General features: G+C 40.1%; 1 protein-coding gene across 2 annotated transcripts; it reads right to left on the bottom strand.

Annotated features, from left to right (window-relative positions):
- Positions 1-143: 143 nt before the first annotated feature.
- Positions 144-19,711, bottom strand: pik3cd (phosphatidylinositol-4,5-bisphosphate 3-kinase, catalytic subunit delta). 2 transcript variants are annotated; one of them, XM_029436105.1, is made up of 23 exons: positions 19,363-19,711; positions 18,400-18,574; positions 17,440-17,668; positions 16,196-16,428; positions 15,908-16,084; positions 14,755-14,910; positions 14,034-14,123; positions 12,822-13,043; positions 10,700-10,796; positions 10,214-10,344; positions 10,086-10,136; positions 9,816-9,983; positions 8,965-9,086; positions 8,220-8,363; positions 8,043-8,142; positions 7,796-7,962; positions 7,202-7,308; positions 6,799-6,877; positions 6,531-6,698; positions 4,505-4,628; positions 2,684-2,829; positions 2,465-2,597; positions 144-2,367 (listed from the first exon to the last, which is right to left on the bottom strand). In XM_029436105.1, the coding sequence occupies exons 2-23, from the start codon at positions 18,538-18,540 to the stop codon at positions 2,230-2,232; spliced, it is 3,123 nt and encodes a 1,040-aa protein (XP_029291965.1). In that variant the 5' UTR covers positions 18,541-18,574; positions 19,363-19,711; the 3' UTR covers positions 144-2,229. The 2 variants fall into 2 exon arrangements, with proteins under 2 accessions (XP_029291965.1, XP_029291964.1); XM_029436104.1 differs by having other exon boundaries at positions 19,383-19,711.
- Positions 19,712-21,406: the final 1,695 nt, after the last annotated feature.

Below are 21,406 nucleotides of genomic sequence, written 5' to 3'. Positions count from 1 at the left end.
GTCTTGGTTAACTTGTAATAACCTGTGTCTCTTACCCACTAGTGTGTTGACTTTGGGGTCTGTGGCCTTCCTCCATGATCATCCTTTTTTAAGCTGCATTAAATTAAGCTAACATATGGCTTAGATCTTAGAAAGACATAAGCTCTGCTTTTGCAAACTGTTTATTAAGTGAATGTTTTCCTCCCGACAGCAAGTGAACCAAATGTAATCAGGATGCAGATAAAGGACAGGTCTACATCGGACCTAAGCTGACAGGATGATTGATCAGCTTTAGCTGCACACATGTCAATAACGCCTGACCTTTCATCTATTTGTACCATTTGACAGAATTCACAAATTACAATCAATTCAAAAGGCAGCAGCAGTATACTTTACAATTTGCAAAAGTAGCTCATGAACTAAAGACTAACTCCTCCAGGCTTAAAGCAGCAGTGTAGCTGAACCAATACTGAGGGACATGATGACCCATATTTAAAGCCTATTCAACAGTGAATATTTCAGTAGCTTAAGGATGTGAAAATGTACAGCGATTCATACAAACAGTAGAGATCATTTGAAATGTGCAAAATAAAAAATTAAAAGCACATCATCATCTTTGCATAACTGACAGAAAGATATTCAGCATGTTAAGTATTTGGAACGCACCATAAAATTGAATCATACAGCACACGAGTATAGAGGTGTTAGACAGTACAAGCATGAAATCTCTTTCATGGCACATCAGTTTAAAGAAATGCAATCGAAATCACAGTGCATAACTTAAATATCAGAAAACACAGGCACAAACACACATGCACGCAGACGCACACACACATGTGCACGCAGACGCACACACACACACACACACACACAAGATTTACACTTTGAAAAGCCACATTTTGAGAAACACAAAAACAAGTCTGTGGCTAATACGAGATTCTTATTTGGGTTGTAATGCCTCATGTTTTCAATATTATCCTCAGTCTTTGAGCAAACATCTATACACCTTTGCCTAGTGCCTGTGATCATTACTTTTTATAAGTTACGAATGCTGTCATTAAAGTAAGTATTGAACATTTTGGGAAATACACCTATTCAATTTCTTGCTGAAAGTTGGACAAGAAAATGTATGCCACTCTCATAAATTGAAATATTCTTTAAATATGACGCTGATGCCAGAAGACTGTTAGCTAGGCTTATCATAAAGACTGGGAACAGACTGAAACCTCGAGCCTGGCTCTGTCCAAAAGGTAAAAACAATCCACCTACTGTATAACAGCACCTCTAAAAAGATGTACGTTTGTTATTTTGTTACGTCCCGACAGAGCCAGGCTACTGTTTCTCCTGGTTACCAGTCTTTAAGGCCCAACTAAGCCAAACTAAAACTATGATACACCAAGGCCAGCTTCACATTTAATGGACTGACGCAAAAGTGGCATCAAACTTCTCATCTAACTCTCACTAACAAAGAAAATAAGTGCATTTACCGGTTTGGTCAGGGTCTGCTAAGTTACACAGCCTGGTACAAAGGAACGTTTCCAAAATAAAGGCCCCATTTAAAGCTATTTCCTCACCTTACAATAAATTGTAAATGTTACATTGCTTCCTGTCTACTGGCACTCCAAAGGCAACATACACATCAAAACAGCAGTAAAACACATCTTTCTAAAATATCCTTCAGAGTTTTGTACAAGTAATTCAGAGCTACAGAGTTAAATAAAATACACTAAAATAAACAAGACACAATTGCAAAGATGGCTGTTGAAATGAGAGGAAATGACAAACAGCCGTCGAGGGTCATAACCGTAAAAAAGACTTGAGGTGAAACTGTCGCCCTGTTATTGAACTCCGTGACTAAACGGTTTCGCCTAAAGTCATCGTAAAGTTTGCTCCCTGCTGAGCGACGCAGTCGGTGAGATGAACATTCGGCCCCTGCTTGTGTTTCCGGACACTTTTGCACGTGCAGGTGGTTTTCAAGTAGCAATTTTAACACATCAAAAGCTTGTTTATGATTTTTGATGATACAATATGTCCTCGAGTCAAAGGCATTCCCATGTTTGTATCATGTCTGGATGCCTCCACTTAGTAGTTATTTAGCACAGACAGGCCAGTCAGATGTAAACATATGCTGAGTGTCTTTGAATGCCACAATAAAGTAAAATATTTGATTGTGTTTTCTTCCCTTTTTTCTCAATAAGTTAAAATCCATAATGTTTGGTCGGCCTTCAGGTTTCCTTGGTACAGTGTTCTTCACGGTCGATTATCTTTGGCCAAGGAGTGCATCATCCAGTTGACCTTCGTCTTCCAGCTTTCTCGCAGAGCTTCATTGAACTTCACTTTGAAATTCTTCAGTGCCTCTTCCTCTGATTTGCCCAAAGCTAGAGAGTCCTTTTGAAAAATAAAACAACAAAACATCGTCAACATTATTATCATCCTCATCATCCTCCTCGTCATCATCATCATCAGCGCCATCATTGTTGCATACCTTTAAATACTGGATGTCTTTGCAGGATGTGAGCTCTGGCAATCCTGCTGCCTTCATCATAGCAAAGAGGTTGACGAATAGCGTCCCGTTCCGGCACAGGATCTTGTAGGCCCGCTCGCAGTACTCTCTGAACCTGACAACATGATGCAATAATCAGTCATCGGTTAAAAAATGCACAAACATCATCCCAGATTAGTAAACAAACTGGAAATACTGTACCTCTCAAACTTCTCACTGTTGTTCGTCCTTCCTTGTTGGATCACATGGACAAAGTCATAAGTCAAGATAAAAGGCACACGCTCCCGGTTGATCCCCAGTTTCCTCTTGAAGTTGCCCAAGAAATGCCCAAAATCAATGTGAAACAGCTGAGGAGCAAAAGTGAAAATTACTTCTGTGTTCTGAATCACCAAAGTCACATGTGTTAAAGACTAACTGCCCTGCAAAGTGAACTAATCTGACTCGATTATATTAAAAAGTTCAATTAAAGTCACAGCTAAGTATTGTTAAGCTTGTTAGAAAGAATTAGAAACTCACATTTTAAACATTAAAAAGGGAGAGTTTACCCCAAAATCAAATTCCACTTACCTGTAGTGCTATTTATCAATCTAGATTGTTTTGGTGTGATCCGAGTGTTGGAGATATAAACTGTAGAGATGTGTGTCCTTCGCTCCAACTTAAGGCCCTGTCACACATATCCATATGACAGAAACGTATGCCGGCGCATACGAAATATCGGCAATACGTTGATATAAATTAAAGGTAAGTTGTGATCGTTTGAGGGACGCAGACGATACGCCGAACACGCCAGACATACGGCCCTGTCACACAGTTACGTATGACAGAAACATGTCTGCGTATATGAAAATTAGCTAAATATGTGTCAGAGTCCAAATACGTCCAACTTTTCCACAGCGGTGTTGTAGCTGACGTATACATAACGAATACATAACAAATTATTATACGCATGTCAAACATTGATAGCGTATCACTTACTTATTTAAAACGTATCAGAGCGTCTGGACAACGGAGCTGGAAAAGTGCCATCTGGTTCACGTCATGAACATGCTCAAAACATCAGCGTTCAACAACGCACCCCAGCGTAACACAGTGAGCTCTTAACGAACACTACTTATACCTTACCTTATATCTACCGTACACCAGCGCGTTGCCCATCTTTTGCATACGCCATATTTTAGTATACATTATGCATTCGTTGGGCATTCGTCTGATACATTTTGAATTAGTAAGTGATGCTCTATCAACAGGTTAGACATGCGTATCTGTATACGTTCACTTTTCTGATCCGATGAAAAGTTGGACGTATTTGGACTCTGACACATTGTGAGCTCTTTTCGTATACGTTTCCGCCATACGGATATGTGTGACAGGGCCTTTAGAGGAACTAGATGGCATTGTGGCTTGTGGTGCTCAAAGTCACAAAAAATTCATTTGAAAAAACTGAACAGCAATGTCTCTTTCAAGAAATTATGACCCGATTACTCACCATAATTGACAGACTTTACTGTGAGCAGTATCATGTAGGAACTATTTTCTTTCTATTGAAATACACCTGCCAATGATTGAGCATGAGCCTCTCGTCCATGAGTAAATGCACCTTCTTACTGTGAGGTGATACAGTAGAAAGAAAATAGTTCCTACATGATACTGCTCACAACAAGGTCTGCGGATTATCGTGAGTAACCGGGTCATGATTTCTGGAATAGAAGGCAGAAATCTCTACGGCCGATATCTCCAACACTCTACAACTCACACCAAAACAATCTAAATTGATAAATAGCACTACAGGTAAGAGAAAAAATATGTATTATTGATATTGAGGTGAACTGTCCCTTTAAGCAGTGACATTTACTATACTATTGATTTCAGCCACTGTAGTAAGTGCTCTGCTACATATTACTTTATGAAGCAGAGCACAGGTAAAGTCAGGTCGACACACAGCTCACACTTAATGTCTAATCGCCCCCTTGTGGTAGATTTCAGTGTTGTAATGTGATGAGAAATATCAGTGGTAAGCCCCACCTGTCCAGTTTCCCGGATCATGATATTGTCATTGTGACGATCTCCAATGCCCAGGACGTAAGTAGCTACACAGTAGCCAGCGCAGGACAGGGTGAACTCTTCTATTGCTTGCTCAAGTTTGTCCCTGGTGACAAAAAAAGATCAGCGAAACAAGGAAGCAAAGCATTAGTGGGTTTTGTTCTTACAGTACATTTACACTTCTTCGTCATATCACACACACACACACACACACACACACACGCGCGCGCACGCACACACACACACACGCACACGGATGTCCTCACCTCTATATGAAATATTCACAGCAGGACTTCCCGTGGTCAATTAATGATTGACTGTCATGTCCTGTCACAGTCTAGACCTGCACTGAGGTTCACTGAGTTTTACTAATTTTCTCTGCTCCATTGAGAGCAGCTGCAGCATTTCAAGCCAATTACCTTTCTGTTCTGTCGTGCAGTCAGCTGGGCCTGTCTTGCCAACGTGACGTACAAAGGCTTATTCATTACAGTGAATGGTTCTCTCTCTTCAAGGAGCTTTTAGAATAGACAAGACCTTCAGACTGTCTGGCACCAAATGAAAACCTACTCTCACTTAATACTGCTAAACCTATAGTCGCCTATGCAATTTGTGATGGTCTGTCACAATTTTAAAATGATGCACACAATAAATACTTTGAAGTAGACCCTTTACAAAACAGGAAGCTTTAATGCACCTTTGATAGATAGGAAAAACGATTTCTCTCCATACTCTCACCTACATACTCTGTACCTGTGTGTTCCGACTAAGGCTCTTAATAATACACTTAATAATACAATGCTTATATTAAGTCAAATATAAATCTTTTTTTCAACCTATTACTGCATTTAATTTCAAAAAGGAAGAATAAACTGTAAAAGCACATCGGGATCTTGACTAGAATGTCAAGATAATTGTAATGTACCTATTTATTATTATTTTTTATTCTATTTAACTATTGTGTACCCGCCCCTTTACTTCATGATGTTTTGCAGTAACAAGGTAAATGTCCCTGTTGTGGGACTAATAAAGGATTTCTGATTCTGTTATGCGTTTAAAGCACTATATTAAAATGTAATGTGAACCAATGTACAGTATTTCAACAATTATAATCCCTCCTATCATGAAGACATATCTTATATTTTTAAACTGTGTTTTACTTTATTGTCATTGATAAACCGTTTATACGGCAGACTCTATCTATGGGTGCCTCATGGGCGGAGTTATAGTTGTTGACAATACATCAATAAACAATTTAAAGTGTCCTTGTATCTGCTTACACCTACATTACAGTGTGTTATAGATCCTTTTTTTAATTTTTTATTCCTGTTATACGGTTTCTAAATAATATTAAGGGGGGAGGATAAAATTTAAATGTTACTGACGGATGTGACACATCCACATGTTTCAATTCCCTATAGTATAAAAATACTTTGAGGTTATTGTTGGATCACTTTTTTGTATTTGTATTTTTACTGTTGACCTTATTTGTTCTGTATATTTTAGTTTCAGTATCGCTGACAAATGTTAAATGCAGAACAATTGTGCTCCGTCTGTAAAAATTGTTACAAAAAAGAATCAATATATTTTACCATTTGTGCATTGAGAGACTTCAGTGAAAATGTGACTTCTGAAAGTCAATTTCAAATTTAAAAAAGCTTAACAAACGTGAAGTCCAAAATGTTCTAAGTGTCTAAGTAGAAAGTGTAACAGAGCTTATGACAGAGCTGGCCTGGGAGCACTTGGGGATCCCTCCACGAGCAGCTGGGGAAAGTTACTGGGTAAAAGGCCATTTTGGCGGTTTTGCTCATCATGATAAAACTATTTGAAAACGGATAAGAGGATAAAACTCTGTGGCTCTGAACATGTGAGATTCATATTATGGACCCGGTGCAGGGTTCCTGGGGTTAAAGAGGGTCATTACTTCTAGAGAGAGCCATACTGTCTCTACGTAGTAGAAGATGACATTTTGAGGCTTCCAATAAAACCAAAAGTTGTTCATCATACTCACTCAGGATTCTTAGATTTGAGCCAGTTGAGCAGGGCATCCTTGTTGAAAGCAGCGGTGGCGGCACTGTTGCTGCTGTTACGCTGGATGTTTGCGATGGTGTCGGAGTTCTTCACGACCTCGATGAGCCCCATCTTGTTCCCGGTGGACAAGCAGCCATATGGGATCATCCTGCGAGTGTGTGGTGAAAAGTAACAGTATTAGCTTGGTCTAGACGAGCTCTTTGTGAAAAAGCATCAACAGTTGCTGTGGAGAGCTGCTCCCACTGTACCTGAGATCCAGGCCTTCTTTCTTCCATAAATTCTCCATGAGCTGGATCATCTGGAGGGTCAACATGTCTTGTCGAAGATCTAAAAAAAAAAGGTGAGGAGTGAAAAAAAAGATGAAATGAACAATCTTAATTTCATCGTCACAAAAGATGCATCAAATTGAAATATGACGCTAACTTTCACACTGGTACTGTTTGACTTAGTTAGGGGACGTGCTTCTCCCAAACCTGCTGCATATTTCTCTTTCCGGTGCATTTTAATGTACAACCCTGCAATTTCACTCTTGATTTGGTGCTAAATTTAAATGAACAACAGAATAAATCTTATACTGTATCTTATACTCTACTGTATGTTAATGTTTAATGAATGTGTGTGGCCGTGTAATTAGATTGTCTTGTTTCTCACCATCTCCGTTCTTGAAGATGATGCCCACCATGTCTTCCTGAACCCTGGGGTTATACATCAGCCAGATCGGCTTCATCTTGGAGTCCATATACCTGCACTTGTCTGGGCTGCAACAGCAAATACACTCATTATGAGAACATTATCATTATAACCACGGCAAGTTCATAGACTGAAGACAAAGTGCATTTAGTTTGGAAAAGGCCTGTTCAAATTCATTGCCGTTTTTCACCCTGGTGACATTTTACTTATAGTGTTGTTAAATATGTATGTCCATTGTGGCCCACTGAAAGAAATGGGGAAATTCATTCCAGGGGAAACAAGCTAAGAGCCAATTTATTAAAATAAATTAACAGGTGGGGGAGAGGGGAAAAAACATCACCTTCCTCATCTGCAAGGGTGAGCAAAACTGTAAGACGGCATATAGTATAATTCAAAATAAAACAAAGTCTCCGGGTACTGTAATGATTAAGGGTTCATTTGTCAATATGCGACATAAATGTATTACTTTGTCCGAGAGAGGGACCAAAACTGACCCTGAAAATCCAATTTAGGAGTCCAAAAATGTAATTTGTTGTGTGTGTGTCTGGCACTAACCAGATCTCAGCAAGGATGATGCTGGGGTTGAGTGGTGACAGCAGGTCTGACAGAGCCTCCAGGTAGGACTCCTGTCTGATACACAGCTTCAGGGCATCCGCTGTCATCTTCTGGGAGCCTGACTTGACAAAGTCACTCAGGGCCTTCATTTTGCCCAGAGCCTCGTTCTGTGTGAGGTAAGGCTGAGACTTAGTACAAAACAAAAACACATAATTTCAGAGTTTTGACATTAGTGTGATGACATTACCTGTTTGGTCAAAATCTTGATGTGGTGGATGTTTCCCCTGCAGTAGGCCTCCAAAATCAGGCCAAAACGCAAACTCACAGACGCCACGTGAATCTCTGACCTACAATAAACACAAAGAGTCAAACAAAAAGCTGCAGCTGCACATAATATTGTGTTTTCTGTTGGACAGCGTCTCACCTGAGATGCCAAAACAGAAAGTGTCCAATCCTCCAATTGGACAAAGCCCTTTCTAGCAGGAAAGTGGTGAGGTCACAGTCCAAGTAGGACTCGTACTTCAGAACCTGGACCAGCTGGATTAAGTACTGTAGCAGTTCATCATCACTGTTTGCAGAGAAAAGGTTCAATGAATGAACATTAAAACTCAAAATGTATGATGCTACATGGATATGAGCAAATACAAGAGCATAACTAGAAAAGTGCCAGGTGTGTCTCTGCACTCCCAAACTAAGAAGAGTTGAATCTCACTCAATTGTCCCTCCCGACTCCGTTACAATCAAGATGGCGGCAAAGATAACAAAAACAGGGATATATTCATCTCGTATCCTGCCTGACTTTAGTAGATCATAACATTTCGGGTATGGAATTAATCTGCATGCTCGGGTTCAAAATGAGAGTGTTTAAGCCACAACAATGGCCAAAGTGTGTCCTGCAACAGACTAGGTAAGGCTTGTTTTTAGCAGTCAGCAGTCAGTCAATGATGGTATAAAATAGTCATTAAAATAGGGTTTTTGAAAATTGTGAATCACTTCAACCACAAGAGGTCATTGAGCATACAGTCATAAATGTGCACAAAAAAAAGTAGGCTGATGGGTCCAGTAGTATGCGAGATTAGTTGCAGACAGATACACACAAACATGCACGCACACAAGCAAACACATTATCCCCCCACAGGCTTACACCAGGCAGAGATAAATATGTGTACCTGAGCTTCCTGAGGCATCGGATTGTGAAAGAGCGGACGGCTGGATCGGGAAAACTGTAGTCCAAGAGCTCCAAGGCATTAATGGCAGGGAGGTCCCGCCAGTTACTCAGTAAACCCACCATCTGAGGAGAATCAAATTACAATGTTCTACCATGATGAGAACAATTAAAACGGTCATGAGTTTGATGACAGATTAAAAATCTTTTGGCTGATCGGTTGGACAAAATAAACACAACTGGCTCCGTGATCCCCTGACACTTTACTCTGGCAACAACATGAGGTTCTCAGTGTTGGTTCAGAAAGAAATGTCCTGATAAAGTACCGGCTCATCAAGTCAAATTCATTATTACAACACTTTGGTTTGACATTCCCGTCAGCCTCAGCTGTACTTGTGTTTAGAGCTAAGCAGCAAATAGTGCACACAATAAACATTATACAGTATCTGCTAAAAATGTAATAATAATGACAGTATTGTCATTGTGAGCATGTTAGCATTTAGTTCAGAGCACTAGCATGGCTGTACACTGTCTTGTTCTAACACTTTACAGACTAAATCAATTGATTAACCAACTAAATAATTACAATAAAACAATATCATGAGCCGATCACTGATTGGATAGTTCAGGCCGAAATGCGTTTGTCGTGATTCTTCAGTAAAAAGATAGCAATGAACACCAACACGCAAAATATAACATGTGACGTTTGTGAAATATCTCAGACAGACATCTATTTTTGCCATTTCCTAGGTGTTTTATGCGTCAGGCAAACATTTCCAGACCTGTATATCGACACATGAGAAACACAAAATGGATCACAGTGGGGAAATTATCTTCCAAAACTCTTCATTATACCTGAACTACGTCCTCGTGCCGATTCCACTTGGTGACGAGGAGCAGCTTGGACAGACTTTCGTGATAATGGTCGCGGACGTCTGTGCGGAGCTTCCACAAGAGCTCCTTCTCGTCCTCAAAGATCTCTGTGTGGTTTTTGTCGTCCATGATTTCTTTTAGTTTCATAAACTGCAGAGAACAAAATGACCCAAAAAGATATTTATAAAAATAAGCAAGAGAAAGCTTTTACCTGTGTGAGAATTGTAAAATGTGAGATGTAGAAAGTTGTACCTCTTCTTTTGTGGCAATAGCTGCATCCCCGTTCTTCTCCATGTCACCCACCTGAAAACAGATGACTGACGGTAATACAAATGAAAATCTCACTATGTACTCAATTATAGCCTTTTGAGAATAAGCACCTTGTCCAACGGAGGGTAATAGAGAGGATGTGGCCGGATGTTAGGGAAGCGAATGAGAAGCCCGGCAGCACTGTCCACGTTTGGGTTCTTCTCGACTGTCCCCATCGGAATCAACATGTCGCTTTTGTCATCTGTGATAAAAATGTAATACATGAAATCTGCCAATTGGTAGATGATTTTATTAGGGAGTACATTTGCATATTCAAATCCCTCCAATATCTCTAAAAGAGACGGTGTTAAATGTACCGTTCTTCTAGAGAAAGATCATTTCACTGAATAAACACGTAGCCATTTCTTTTGGTTTTTTTACACCAACTGTCATTTCTACTCCAAATATTATCTTATGCATCAGCTAACACATAATGTGGTAATGTGTGAGGTTTTGATGACGCCACATGGCAGGACAGGCGCTGTGGAGGAGGCTGTTAACATGTGAGGTGTTTTTGAAGAGGAGGAAATGCAAGAAAAGGGAAGGACTTCAAGTACCAGGAACAGATGGCCACGTGGACAAGAGGAACTCCCCGGTCTTCAGCTGGTCCTTGTAGTCGAACACCATGGTGTTCACCCAGGCTATCGGACAATCCTGAAGAGAGGGAGAGGGAGGATTAGGTTTGTTCATTGGCTTTGAAGACCATCTGCAAGCAGTAAAATCATGCAACAAGCAGAAAGACGACAAAGAGAGTACTCTAACTTCAATCTAAATGACTTTAAGATCTGATCATCAGATAAACAAAAGCAAACACTTCTTTTAATCAATTAATTATTTTGTAAATTAATGATTTTGTTAGTCATTATTATTATTATTATTATTATTATTATTATTATTATTATTATTAATTTGTTTCATCTTTCTGTTAAAAAAGGAAAAATAAGTTCAACAGCCAACTCAATTTATCTCAAATGTATTGAAATATTAGATACCTCTTGTATAACATGTGCTTTATTTCAGATGTTCATTTGAATTAAAAATCAAATTGCATTAAGAAAACTTAAATATTTTAATGACATAAAAAAGTTTAAATGGTGTCCGTGGCAGCTTTTACCCAATAATAAATCGTGTTCAAAAATAAAGTGAAGCAAAGGAAAAAATAAATGTACACGACAGTGATGTTATCTTTATAAAAAGGTCTAAACCTGGAATATAAAGCAGCAAAAATAAAATCCAGGCAGTGCTCAGCAGAAAAATAACTTCTATCTAATTTGTTAAAAATAAAAACATTTAGGCGGAGTGCACCCGGCTAAAAGAAAAAGAGCCGATGCACATATACAAGAATGGCTAAAATAGCTCAACTTCTGTCTGTCTGCAGGACTTCTCTTCCGGGCAACAGAAGAGAGAAGTGACTCCGAAAGCAGAAGTGGCCATAAACACACCTGGGCACCATGTTTGGGCGGAACATGTTGCCCACAACCGCTGCAATGCTTAAAAACAAGAGAGGCTGAGACAACAGCCGCAGATAGAAAGGGGAATTTGTTGTTGTTCACTGTACTCGTCAGTGCACGGTGTGCGCAGTCTCTCCGAATAGAATAAGTAAAGGGCCAGATGATGGTAAATCCCTAAACTCAGTGTGCCTCAATTGGCATGTTATTAATGTTACTTATAGTGGAATTAAGTTTTCTGACAGTCTGGTTCAAACCAGAACTGTTATCATGACACTAGTCTAGTCATTACTCGTGTACTTGAGTCAACGCTATAAATGTTTTGTGTTCAGTTTGTTTCATTTGTCTGGATGGTTGTTCTTGTTTTTGATTATTAAACTCACTGGTTTTAAGAATTTAAACTGTAAATGTAATTTTATTGATACCTTGAACGACCAAAGCACATCAAGGGCCAGGTGTTGGAAATGAGCTTTATCTATATGCACATGTACAGTACAGACAGGCTTCTGCAACGTCAATGTTTCTCTGCATTTGTCCCTGACAAATAAACAAATAAGTAGCATATATTTGTTTTAATGTATAAGTGTAATAGGGGGGGGGGCAACTAATCTTTCATTATTGATTAACCCGCAAAATATTTTCTATGCGATGTCGAATTTTCTTTAAAGATTTCCCAGAGCCCAAGATGAAATCTTCAAATTGCTTATTTTGTCCAACCAACAAGCCAAAATCCAAAGATCTTCAATTACATATAATTTAAAACAGAGAAAAAGCAACAAATGTTTGCCATTTTTGCTTGAACAATACAGTCTTTAGGCCTCTACTCTAATCCGTCCCCAGTACAAGCCTTAAAGATGAGAAATTAAAAAGGTAAAGTGCTCAATGGGTGCGAGAGCTGTAACTACGAACGGCCACTGAATATAGAATTCCTTAAAATGTTTGTCAATTCCTTCCTTCCTTCCTTCCTTGCAGTGATGTACAGATAAACTAGCTGCAGCAGATGAAATGGTGACCGCAGCCTTGCCACTAAACACACTTGCACAACCAGACGCAGCAGCAAAACACACCCACACAGCCCAGCACTGACTACACGCACAATAGAGAGGAAACCGATCAGTTTGTGCTTGCTAACAAATTCACACCCACGACCACCAGCCCAAAGACGCTCGCATGCTCCATCACAAGTTGTACACTAAGACCTGAAAACGGCAAGAGTTTCTGACTAACTCACCGCTTTCTTATGCTTCTTTTTAGTGCCGCGGGGTTTCTTGGTTTTCTCAATGACAGCATAGAGCGCGAAGCACAGGCGGCTCATGCGAGGCAGGTCAGCCACGTTTATGTCAAACTCCAGCTTCTGATCCCACAGCGGCTCAGAGCACACAGTCACCTCCGAGGTTGTCACCACCTTACAGAGGAATTCGCTGCCATGGAAGAGGCCAGCCTGCACCACAAGCTGGAGGGGAAACACACACATACACAGTAGTGATTAAATGATGGCATGACATGGGCGTGAGATGCTGAAGACCGTATGTGAGGAGATTGTTTGCGGAACATTAACAGACTTCGAGATGATTCAGAGTTTCCTGCATCACTCAGGTTATGAGTCACAGGGTCTACACATAACGTAAGCAGGACGTAACGCCTTTTAATGCTATGCTATGCTATGCATAATGAACAACGACCACCAGAGTTAAAATTCAATATTGTACGGCAATTAAGCTCCTGCCTTTTGCCAAATCAAGATAGTCTAAATCTATATTTACAAAATGTATGAGTGGCTATTCTCCCCCGGGGCGTGTTTTCAAACATCTGCCTGCCAAATGCAGACATGACTGATAATTATGTGACAGGACAAATTTGCCATGAGTCATGATGTGCTCGAAGGCAGCAGCCGGAAGTGCACTTACACTTAATCACCCATCTAAACAGCAACATAGTTAGTTGTGAAACTGAATCACAAACACAGACACACATTAACAGAGTTCCCTACTTGTCTTCTCACTCGTTTTCTCATTTGTCAAATTGGTTGGAAAAAAAGAAACTGAGGGAAAAAGTTCATATGGAGTATCACTGGATATTTCTACATGCTCATTTGAAAAGAGACGAATCCTTTAACAAACATTTTGACAAACACTGCATGCAACGGCTTCAAAAAAAAGAAGTGCATTGAAAGAGATAGAGGAGAGAGAGAGCCTGCAGTCTGGTTTTTTCTGAGAATCTATGCCTCAGAATGAGATGTACAAAGTAGATCAGCCCTCCCCACTTCCTGTTTTGAAGTTTCAACCAACCGCCTTGTTGAATTATAGGAAACGTGTGGTCTGAATCATGTGACCCTGTCATTTACATGTCAACCCCACTGTTCCTACAACTGAAATTGAGATATTGGTAAACAAGTGAATGCCACATTTCATTGAGCAACAAACCCACACAAAACCACACCAACCTTCATTCCTTCGTCTGCGTTGACTCGGCTGCCCTGCAGCAGGTGAATGTAGAAAGGTTCATTGATGGACCATAGAGAAGAGGTGTTCTGCTGTAGGTAGGAGTCAGAAGGGAGGGAAATTTAATTATTTTATCCCATTCTTTACTTTAAATTACATTTCTAGCATTCAACAAAGTCTAAAATTACGAAACTGTTACAATTTCCTGTTTGGCAACACGTCAAAAGATAACAAAGTGCACTTTCAGAAACAAAAGTAACAACGGGGAACACACTTCAAAACTGCAAGAAACTGACAAACACCCTTTAACCCTTTCTCGATTTCATAGATAAAAGCTTAAAACTTGACTGTTAAAGGATGATGCACACCTTCAATGTCTTTTAAACAGGTGCATAGGAGGAAAACTCTAAAGGCAAGAGTAGAGTGAAGTCCAGCGCACTTTTGTTTACTTACAATGAAATGTATTAGTGACGTTTCGGTCCTTAGACCTTCAGCAGGTGAAGCACAGAAAAGCTTAAAAACACACCGTTTATTTTTCCCTGTGCAGTTCCAAAGTAGGTAATATGTGCTCTACGTTAAACTACAGTAAAAGGTGTGCAGCGTAAATTATCAACATTGTGTTGCACAGCATGTTTCAAGTGGGCCAAAGTCCGCAGTCCGGTTGAGCAACAACTGTAATGCGGAGAGAGAAAGTTCTGTTAATGAAAGATGCAGAACTCTTACCTTCTTAAGGGGCAGGGGAGGAGGCCTGGACAAGGAGCGATTTCTGTATATCTGGCTGCACATTAGGCCCTGTGCATTCTGAAATTTCTGGATGGTGGAGTGGTGCACCATGGTTAGGTGAGGGTTTTGGCCATTTCTCAGACACAAGAAGATGTACTGTAAAACAAGACAGAGAGGAGAAGAGCGTGCTTTGTTTACTGGTACAGCCATCAGTCAGCTCACCCACAGATATTTCCCAGTGTGCTGATAGCACTGGTTAACTCCTGGAGGCTGTTCATTTGCTGTAGGTTAATGCAACTGAAATCTCATTATGTGTGGATGGACGCAGTTTCTTTCTGCGGGGCTGCTAGACAGATATGAGTCACCCCTGCAGGTAGCTGGAGTTTCAAAGTCAACAGTGGAGTCTCCTGCCACCAAAACCTTGACTCACCCCACTCCTGATCTGACATTCATTTCAGCTATACGGACCACTTACAGTGAAATGTAGACAAACAACACAGAAAAGAAAATCAGCCACATCTACTGACACACAGCTTTAGTGCCTTGAGAAAGTGTTCTCTATCATTCTCCACAAATCAAGTGGAAATCAAGCACAGTTCCCCTTTACCATGACACAACTACAAAAGCAAAAGATTTCAAACACATCTACAGTAAGATTATCAAACATATGGGCAACAAGGTGGAGGGCAGAAGAAAATTGTGTCAATCACAAAAAATGCTCAGCTCATCAAGTCGCCCATTGCTTAGCCAGTAACAGCTTTTTGGCAAAAAGAAAGCAATTGCTGTAAAAATGTAATTGGAAAAACATGACATCTGGACAAACGTTTGCCTGGAGCCAAGTGGGAGCGTCTGAAACAAAGTAAAGGCCGTTTGTTTGGTCTGATGAGTCTAGAATTTAGCTTTTTGCTCATCATACTTAACCCTAACCCTACGTGGCAGCAAACACACCCTCACAACTGCAGCTTCTCTGCAGCATTTCTTGAAGGTTTGAGACGGTAAAAAGGTAATGAATGCGACAAAATCCAAAAATATCACGGAGGAAAACCAGCTTCAGTCTGAATGAGAACTGGAAAAAGAATAAAATATGATAAAGGAAGCTGCATTTCCACACAGAACTGCGCTGCTCAAAGACGCATTTGAATCGCTCACTCACTTTGAACTGGCAGATGGGATGTTTCCCATAGATGAACTCCCACTTCCCGTTGACCTGCAAAGTGAAGTCCTCTGGCTCCTGTCGCACTGAGCGAAAGACGTGGGCTTTCTTCTTCAGGGCGCTCCTAATCAGAGTCATTGGGAGGTCCTGAGGGTCTTGCTGCAGCATGAAGCTTTCCTGTGAGAGATACATTAAAACAAATAAAGGTGCCAGCTTTATAGAACATCACACAAAATGTAGCTTTTACGCTGGTGGATGTTGTTTCTGAGTGACAGCAGCTCTACTCACATCGCAAGCCTCAAACTTGACATTGATGAAAGCTTTCTTGGTGTTTTTTGACTTCACTTTCCCAAACTCTGGCGGAGTGCAGCATGGCTCCAGGTCGCACGGGAAGCTGTACTCCATCCACTGCTGCCATGGCAACATCTGCCGCTCCTGAGCCTTCTCTTCGCAAAATGCACGCATCTTCGTCCGAAACTCGTTCACCTCGTGGTTCTTCTGGGCCTCAAATTCATGCAAACCTGAACATATCGTAAAGAAAGTATAGAAAAGAACAGTTAACGTTTTGCTTGTTTTCTTTATAAAAACAGTCACTGGAGCCAGAGAGCCCGTTTTAATAATTGAAACTCAAAGAAGCATAAAACTACAGCTTTTCTAACTGAAGCCTGGTGAATAAGTAAATAAAATAAATATATTATGATTAAGAAGGAGAAAAATGATGTCAGAAAAATTGCAAAGAATAGAGAAGTGGAGGAGATCAACGGAGGAATTAGCCTTAGCTAGCTCATAGCTAGCGAGAAACTTAGCGACCTTCCAAGGTAATGAACCTCACGACTAAAAGCGAACAAAGATAGAAAGCTAGTTCGCTAACTGCTCAGAAAAAAAGTAGCCATTTGGTTGGGCCCATTAAGGTTTTTCCTTCAGCCAATGGGATCATTTCTGCCTCCAGAGCAGCTTTAACTTAGTCTAGTCCCAGACCTCTGAATCACTGTCACATCTTCATTTCATCCATTCTGATAGTGCTGCTGTTGCTATGGCTGTTTCCCTGATTAGAAAAGCAACCAAGCCAATCTGAGTTGAGTGAGCAGGATTAAGAAGGAGAAAAATGGTGTCAGAATTTTTTTTTTTAAAAGAATAGAGAAGTGGAGGAGATCAACACTGCTGTACCAGTTGTCCAGGGTCGTCTCACAGAAATTGTTAACAGGATATATTTCTTCAATCAATGTGTTCGGCGTTAACTGCCTCAAGCAACCGCCCCCAAAGCTACCTTGTTACCTAAAACGATGGATATGTCACCTCTGATTGTTTACTGTCAAACTAAAATGCAATGTCAGACTGAATAATGAAGTGAAACGGCAATTCGGTCTGAAATGACCGTTTCACTTCATTATTGCATTCAACATATTCATCTGTTCACATCGCTGACAGGGATTCAGGCTAGAAAACTCTCATCTTCTCATTGATGATGACGACAGCACCACCAAAAACCTCCGTAAAGCAGCTCGGCTCTATCAGATGAGAACGCTGCTGACCTTTGCCTATCAACCAGCTGATTTGTGTGTTGGTGAGTTTCTTCACTCGGTCGCCCTCCCTCGCCACCAGCCTCAGAACACACATGAAGGGCCGTATGTCGCTTATGCGCCTCGATTCTTCCTCCAGTTCCTCCCTCTCTGCCGTCTGGTTGATGCAGGTGAAGACGTATGCGTCAGGATCCCCCAGAGCACTGAAAAGGGCCTCGCTTCTGGCATTTTTCCAAACCATCTGAAACAAGACAGCAGCAACACATGAGGTTGAGAGCGCAGCGTTTATGAACTGAGGCGTACAGCACAGTGTTCTCAATGTTGTGCTTGAGGGGTCATATAAAACTCACTCATTTACTTAATGAGTTAAAATGATAACCGATTGTGCAAAGAAATGGATCTTGTGTGTTTTTGAAAGTTTTCTAAAGTTCCTTGTGCATTGGAAAGACATTTAATCTCTAAATCATCTTAACAGCTTCCAAGAGTATCATTACTTAACACAGCTAAATCAAACAGCCTGAAGTGGCAGAACTGTTGGCATAGAAACTGGCAGTCACATTGAACAGCGGCTCTGCTTCAGCAGAGAGCTGGCCGTGCACACCGAGGAGGAAAGCTGGAGCTCCCGCTCTAATATTTGCATCAAAACTTCAAAATGAAGCAAAAGCACAAGCGAGTATTGTTCGGACTGTGTCATGTTTCAAGTAGTTTATTGTCTGAAGAGGGAATATTAAGTCGACCAATTTGCTTAAAAGGTTATTGAGTAAATATTGTAAACAACGGCGCCTCACAACTGTGGTCACCAGAGTTGCAGTGCTGCAGTCAATTAATTGCAAGCCATCAGAAACACGGCCAACAGATCAAATGCAACATTATAGTGACATTACACATGATGTGTAGGTGGCATGAAATATTCTGTCAAAGTGTTTGTGATATCTAAAATCAGCTACTGATATTTAAATTGAGGGCACCTACTTTTTTTAGGGTTTTGATGGTGTCATTTGGAGACACAGGGAATTTGAGAAAGATCCCAGTCGGCAGCAGGAAGTCCATCACGATCTCCTGGTCCCCATCCTTCTCCCATTCCTCCTGCATCCCATACTTCCCCGGGGGCATGGTGACGGCCTCTCATTTACCGTCAGCTCCTCTGCTGCTCACCGGAACAAAAGCCAGCCATTCACACAGAGGAAACACAGCCGAGGTTAATATTTCCACTATTAACATGTCACTGTGCAGTGTGTTCGTTCCTAAAACCCTGAATGATCTACCTTTACAAGGATATTTAGTGGAATCAGAAAGCACACGCAGAGTGTGTATAATATGCATGACTGACTCTATGACTGATAAACAGTAGCTTGTAGTTGAAGGACCTGGCAGTACAAAGCATATATAAGATTATTAATACAAGATATACAATGATAGATTAAGGCAATAGTATTGAGATTTTCTATGCATGGATTTTTAAGATGCTTTCAGTTTAGAATCTGCAGTTCTCACCCTCAACAGACGAAATGTTCTGTCAGAACAAGGTGCACATGAGGTGAAGACACACTACAAAGAAACTTCTACCCACTGATTCATTCACACTATAAATGTAATGTCCTGCTTCCTGCAAATGTATTCAGGCGACTGTGCATACAGAAAAAAAATTGTATTACAGAGTTACATTTTCAATTGCTTGCTATAAAGTAATTCTACACTATTGATTTTCGTAAGAGGAAACTTGAGCTCTCGCTGCATTATCAGAATCTTCATGGCTGATTTACGCCTGTATATAAAAATGTATTTGAATGAATTTACCTACAGAATGGATATTTCAACACATCAATTAGAAACAGCTTTAAAATCCACGATGTGAAAGTAAACAGAAGATACACACACAGAAAACACTGTGTGAGTAAAACTTGTACACTACATCATAGCGAGAGGCTTGCCAACCTGTTAGCGCAGACACTTGCCTGTCAGCGCTACACGCCGGTCATCTCTTCATGGTTTTATTGCAGCGAAGATGGAGGCTGTAGCTTCACGGTGACATGTCTCGCTCACGGCTGTAGGCAGCGGATGTATTCGTGTGAAGTTGAAGTGAGGTGAGGTGTTGTAAATCCAGCTCGAACGGACGTACACGGCTCGTGTGAAGCGGTGAAGTGATTCCCTGCGTCGGTCAAGTGCGCCGTCATCCATGCAGTGTTGTTGTTGCACTGGCCGGACTGAGTGAGCGGCTGCGCTCTGCGGCTGTTTGCGGGCCAAGGGACCGTCCACCAACACTTTACGCGCGAAGTGAAAGTGAAATTTTCTCTTCCTAAATCCCGCCCTCCATCCCTAATATGTTGTTTTTTTGCTGAAACAATTACTCAATTAATCGATTAGTTAATTGACAGAAAACAAAGTCAACTAATTTGATAAATTATATATTTAATAAAAACAATTAAGCAAAAATGTCAAATATTTGCCAGTTTCAGATTCTCAAAAGTGAGGATGAGCTGCTTTTACATTTTAGTGTTTTTATCTCATTTTTCTTTATTCAGCTTTTTCTCAACAGTTTAACAAAGCAAAGCGAGCTACTTATGATCACCTCTTTATATGATAGTTTAATTTAATATATTTTCTTATACCACACTGTAAAATAAATATACTCTGACATTTAAAAGTCATGTTTTGAAAACGGCACCTCAGTAAAAGTGCAGAAGTATTATGGGAAAAATAATAAAAAGTATCAACAACAAAAAAGGACTCAATGCAGAACAATGGTGATGTGTTATATTATATAATACATTTTTGCATTGCAGTGCAAGTTGCATTTCACTGCTGTATTTGGTCTAGGAGGAGTCATTTCTATTCTATTTTAAAGATGAATCTAAAATAATGATGCTTAATTTATAAGCTCATCAGATGTATTATATGTAAAATCTTCATCTGTAAAGTATCTAATGGCTGACAAATAAATGTAAAGGAGTAAAAAGTAAATATTTCCCTCTGAAATGTAGTGGAATAGTATAAAGTGGCATCATATAGAAAAACTCAACGTAACATTTAAGAACAGTACTTGAGTGAATGTAGGACACTTTGTCAGATTCCTCCACTGGATTTTGACAGTTGGTCAGATAAAAACAAGAAACTTACATGAGTCACTTTTTAATGATAAATCAAGAAAAAGAAATCAGCTGATTGTTGCAGCACTAACCTCATGTTGACACTTTAATCTCTATTTAAGAACATCATGTTCATAATCACTAAATTAGGAAAGCTTCATTCATTTGTCAATGACACATTATAGCTTCACAAGTCTAACGCACTGCGACACAAAATAGAGCAGAGGTCTCCTAGTTCTCAAAATTCTTGTAAGTCAGACGGAGGTTAAGTATATTTCCAGGTACTGTAGTGTCACTTAAGTCCAGCCCTCTGTAGCGTTTTTTATATTAATAAAAAAAAGAGAGGTTAAATTGTGCAACCTCTTGTTAATGTGCATTGAAGAATAAGCAACCCATCATAAAACCGGGGGAACATTTTAGAAAAGTTACGTAATATACTTTTCATTGCAACTAAAAAATGTTACATGCAGATCCATGTAAGAAAATAAATTAAAAAATACACTTTTGTGAAAAATGTAACTCTTACGGCCTCTAACGTTCATAGTGAACCTCAGTGAACTTTGTTTGGTCTTATTTATCTAGAATGTTCAAGAGGTAGATGTCTGCAAACAAACTGAAACTCTGAAATGGGAAGCCTGCCTTCCTTTTTCATATTTCCATCTAATAACCGTAAGACCAATGGCAATTTTAGTTTTGCAGCAAAAAGTGAGCAATGACACCACTTTCATGGAAGTGGAACATAAACCACAATAGTACTACTGAAGAAAGGGGAAATGCAGGGGCCCCCGTCGACAGCGTGACATTACAACTACGTACTCCCAGATATTTGAAACACAAAGTACGTACTTCTTTGACTTGATATCCAGACTGTGCCTTGGCAAGTCACATCACAG

Source organism: Cottoperca gobio, chromosome 7 (assembly GCF_900634415.1).
Source record: "Cottoperca gobio chromosome 7, fCotGob3.1, whole genome shotgun sequence".
Classification (NCBI taxonomy): Eukaryota; Metazoa; Chordata; class Actinopteri; order Perciformes; family Bovichtidae; genus Cottoperca; species Cottoperca gobio.
Note: the sequence above shows the minus strand (reverse complement) of the source record. Positions and strands in the feature narration are given on the sequence as shown.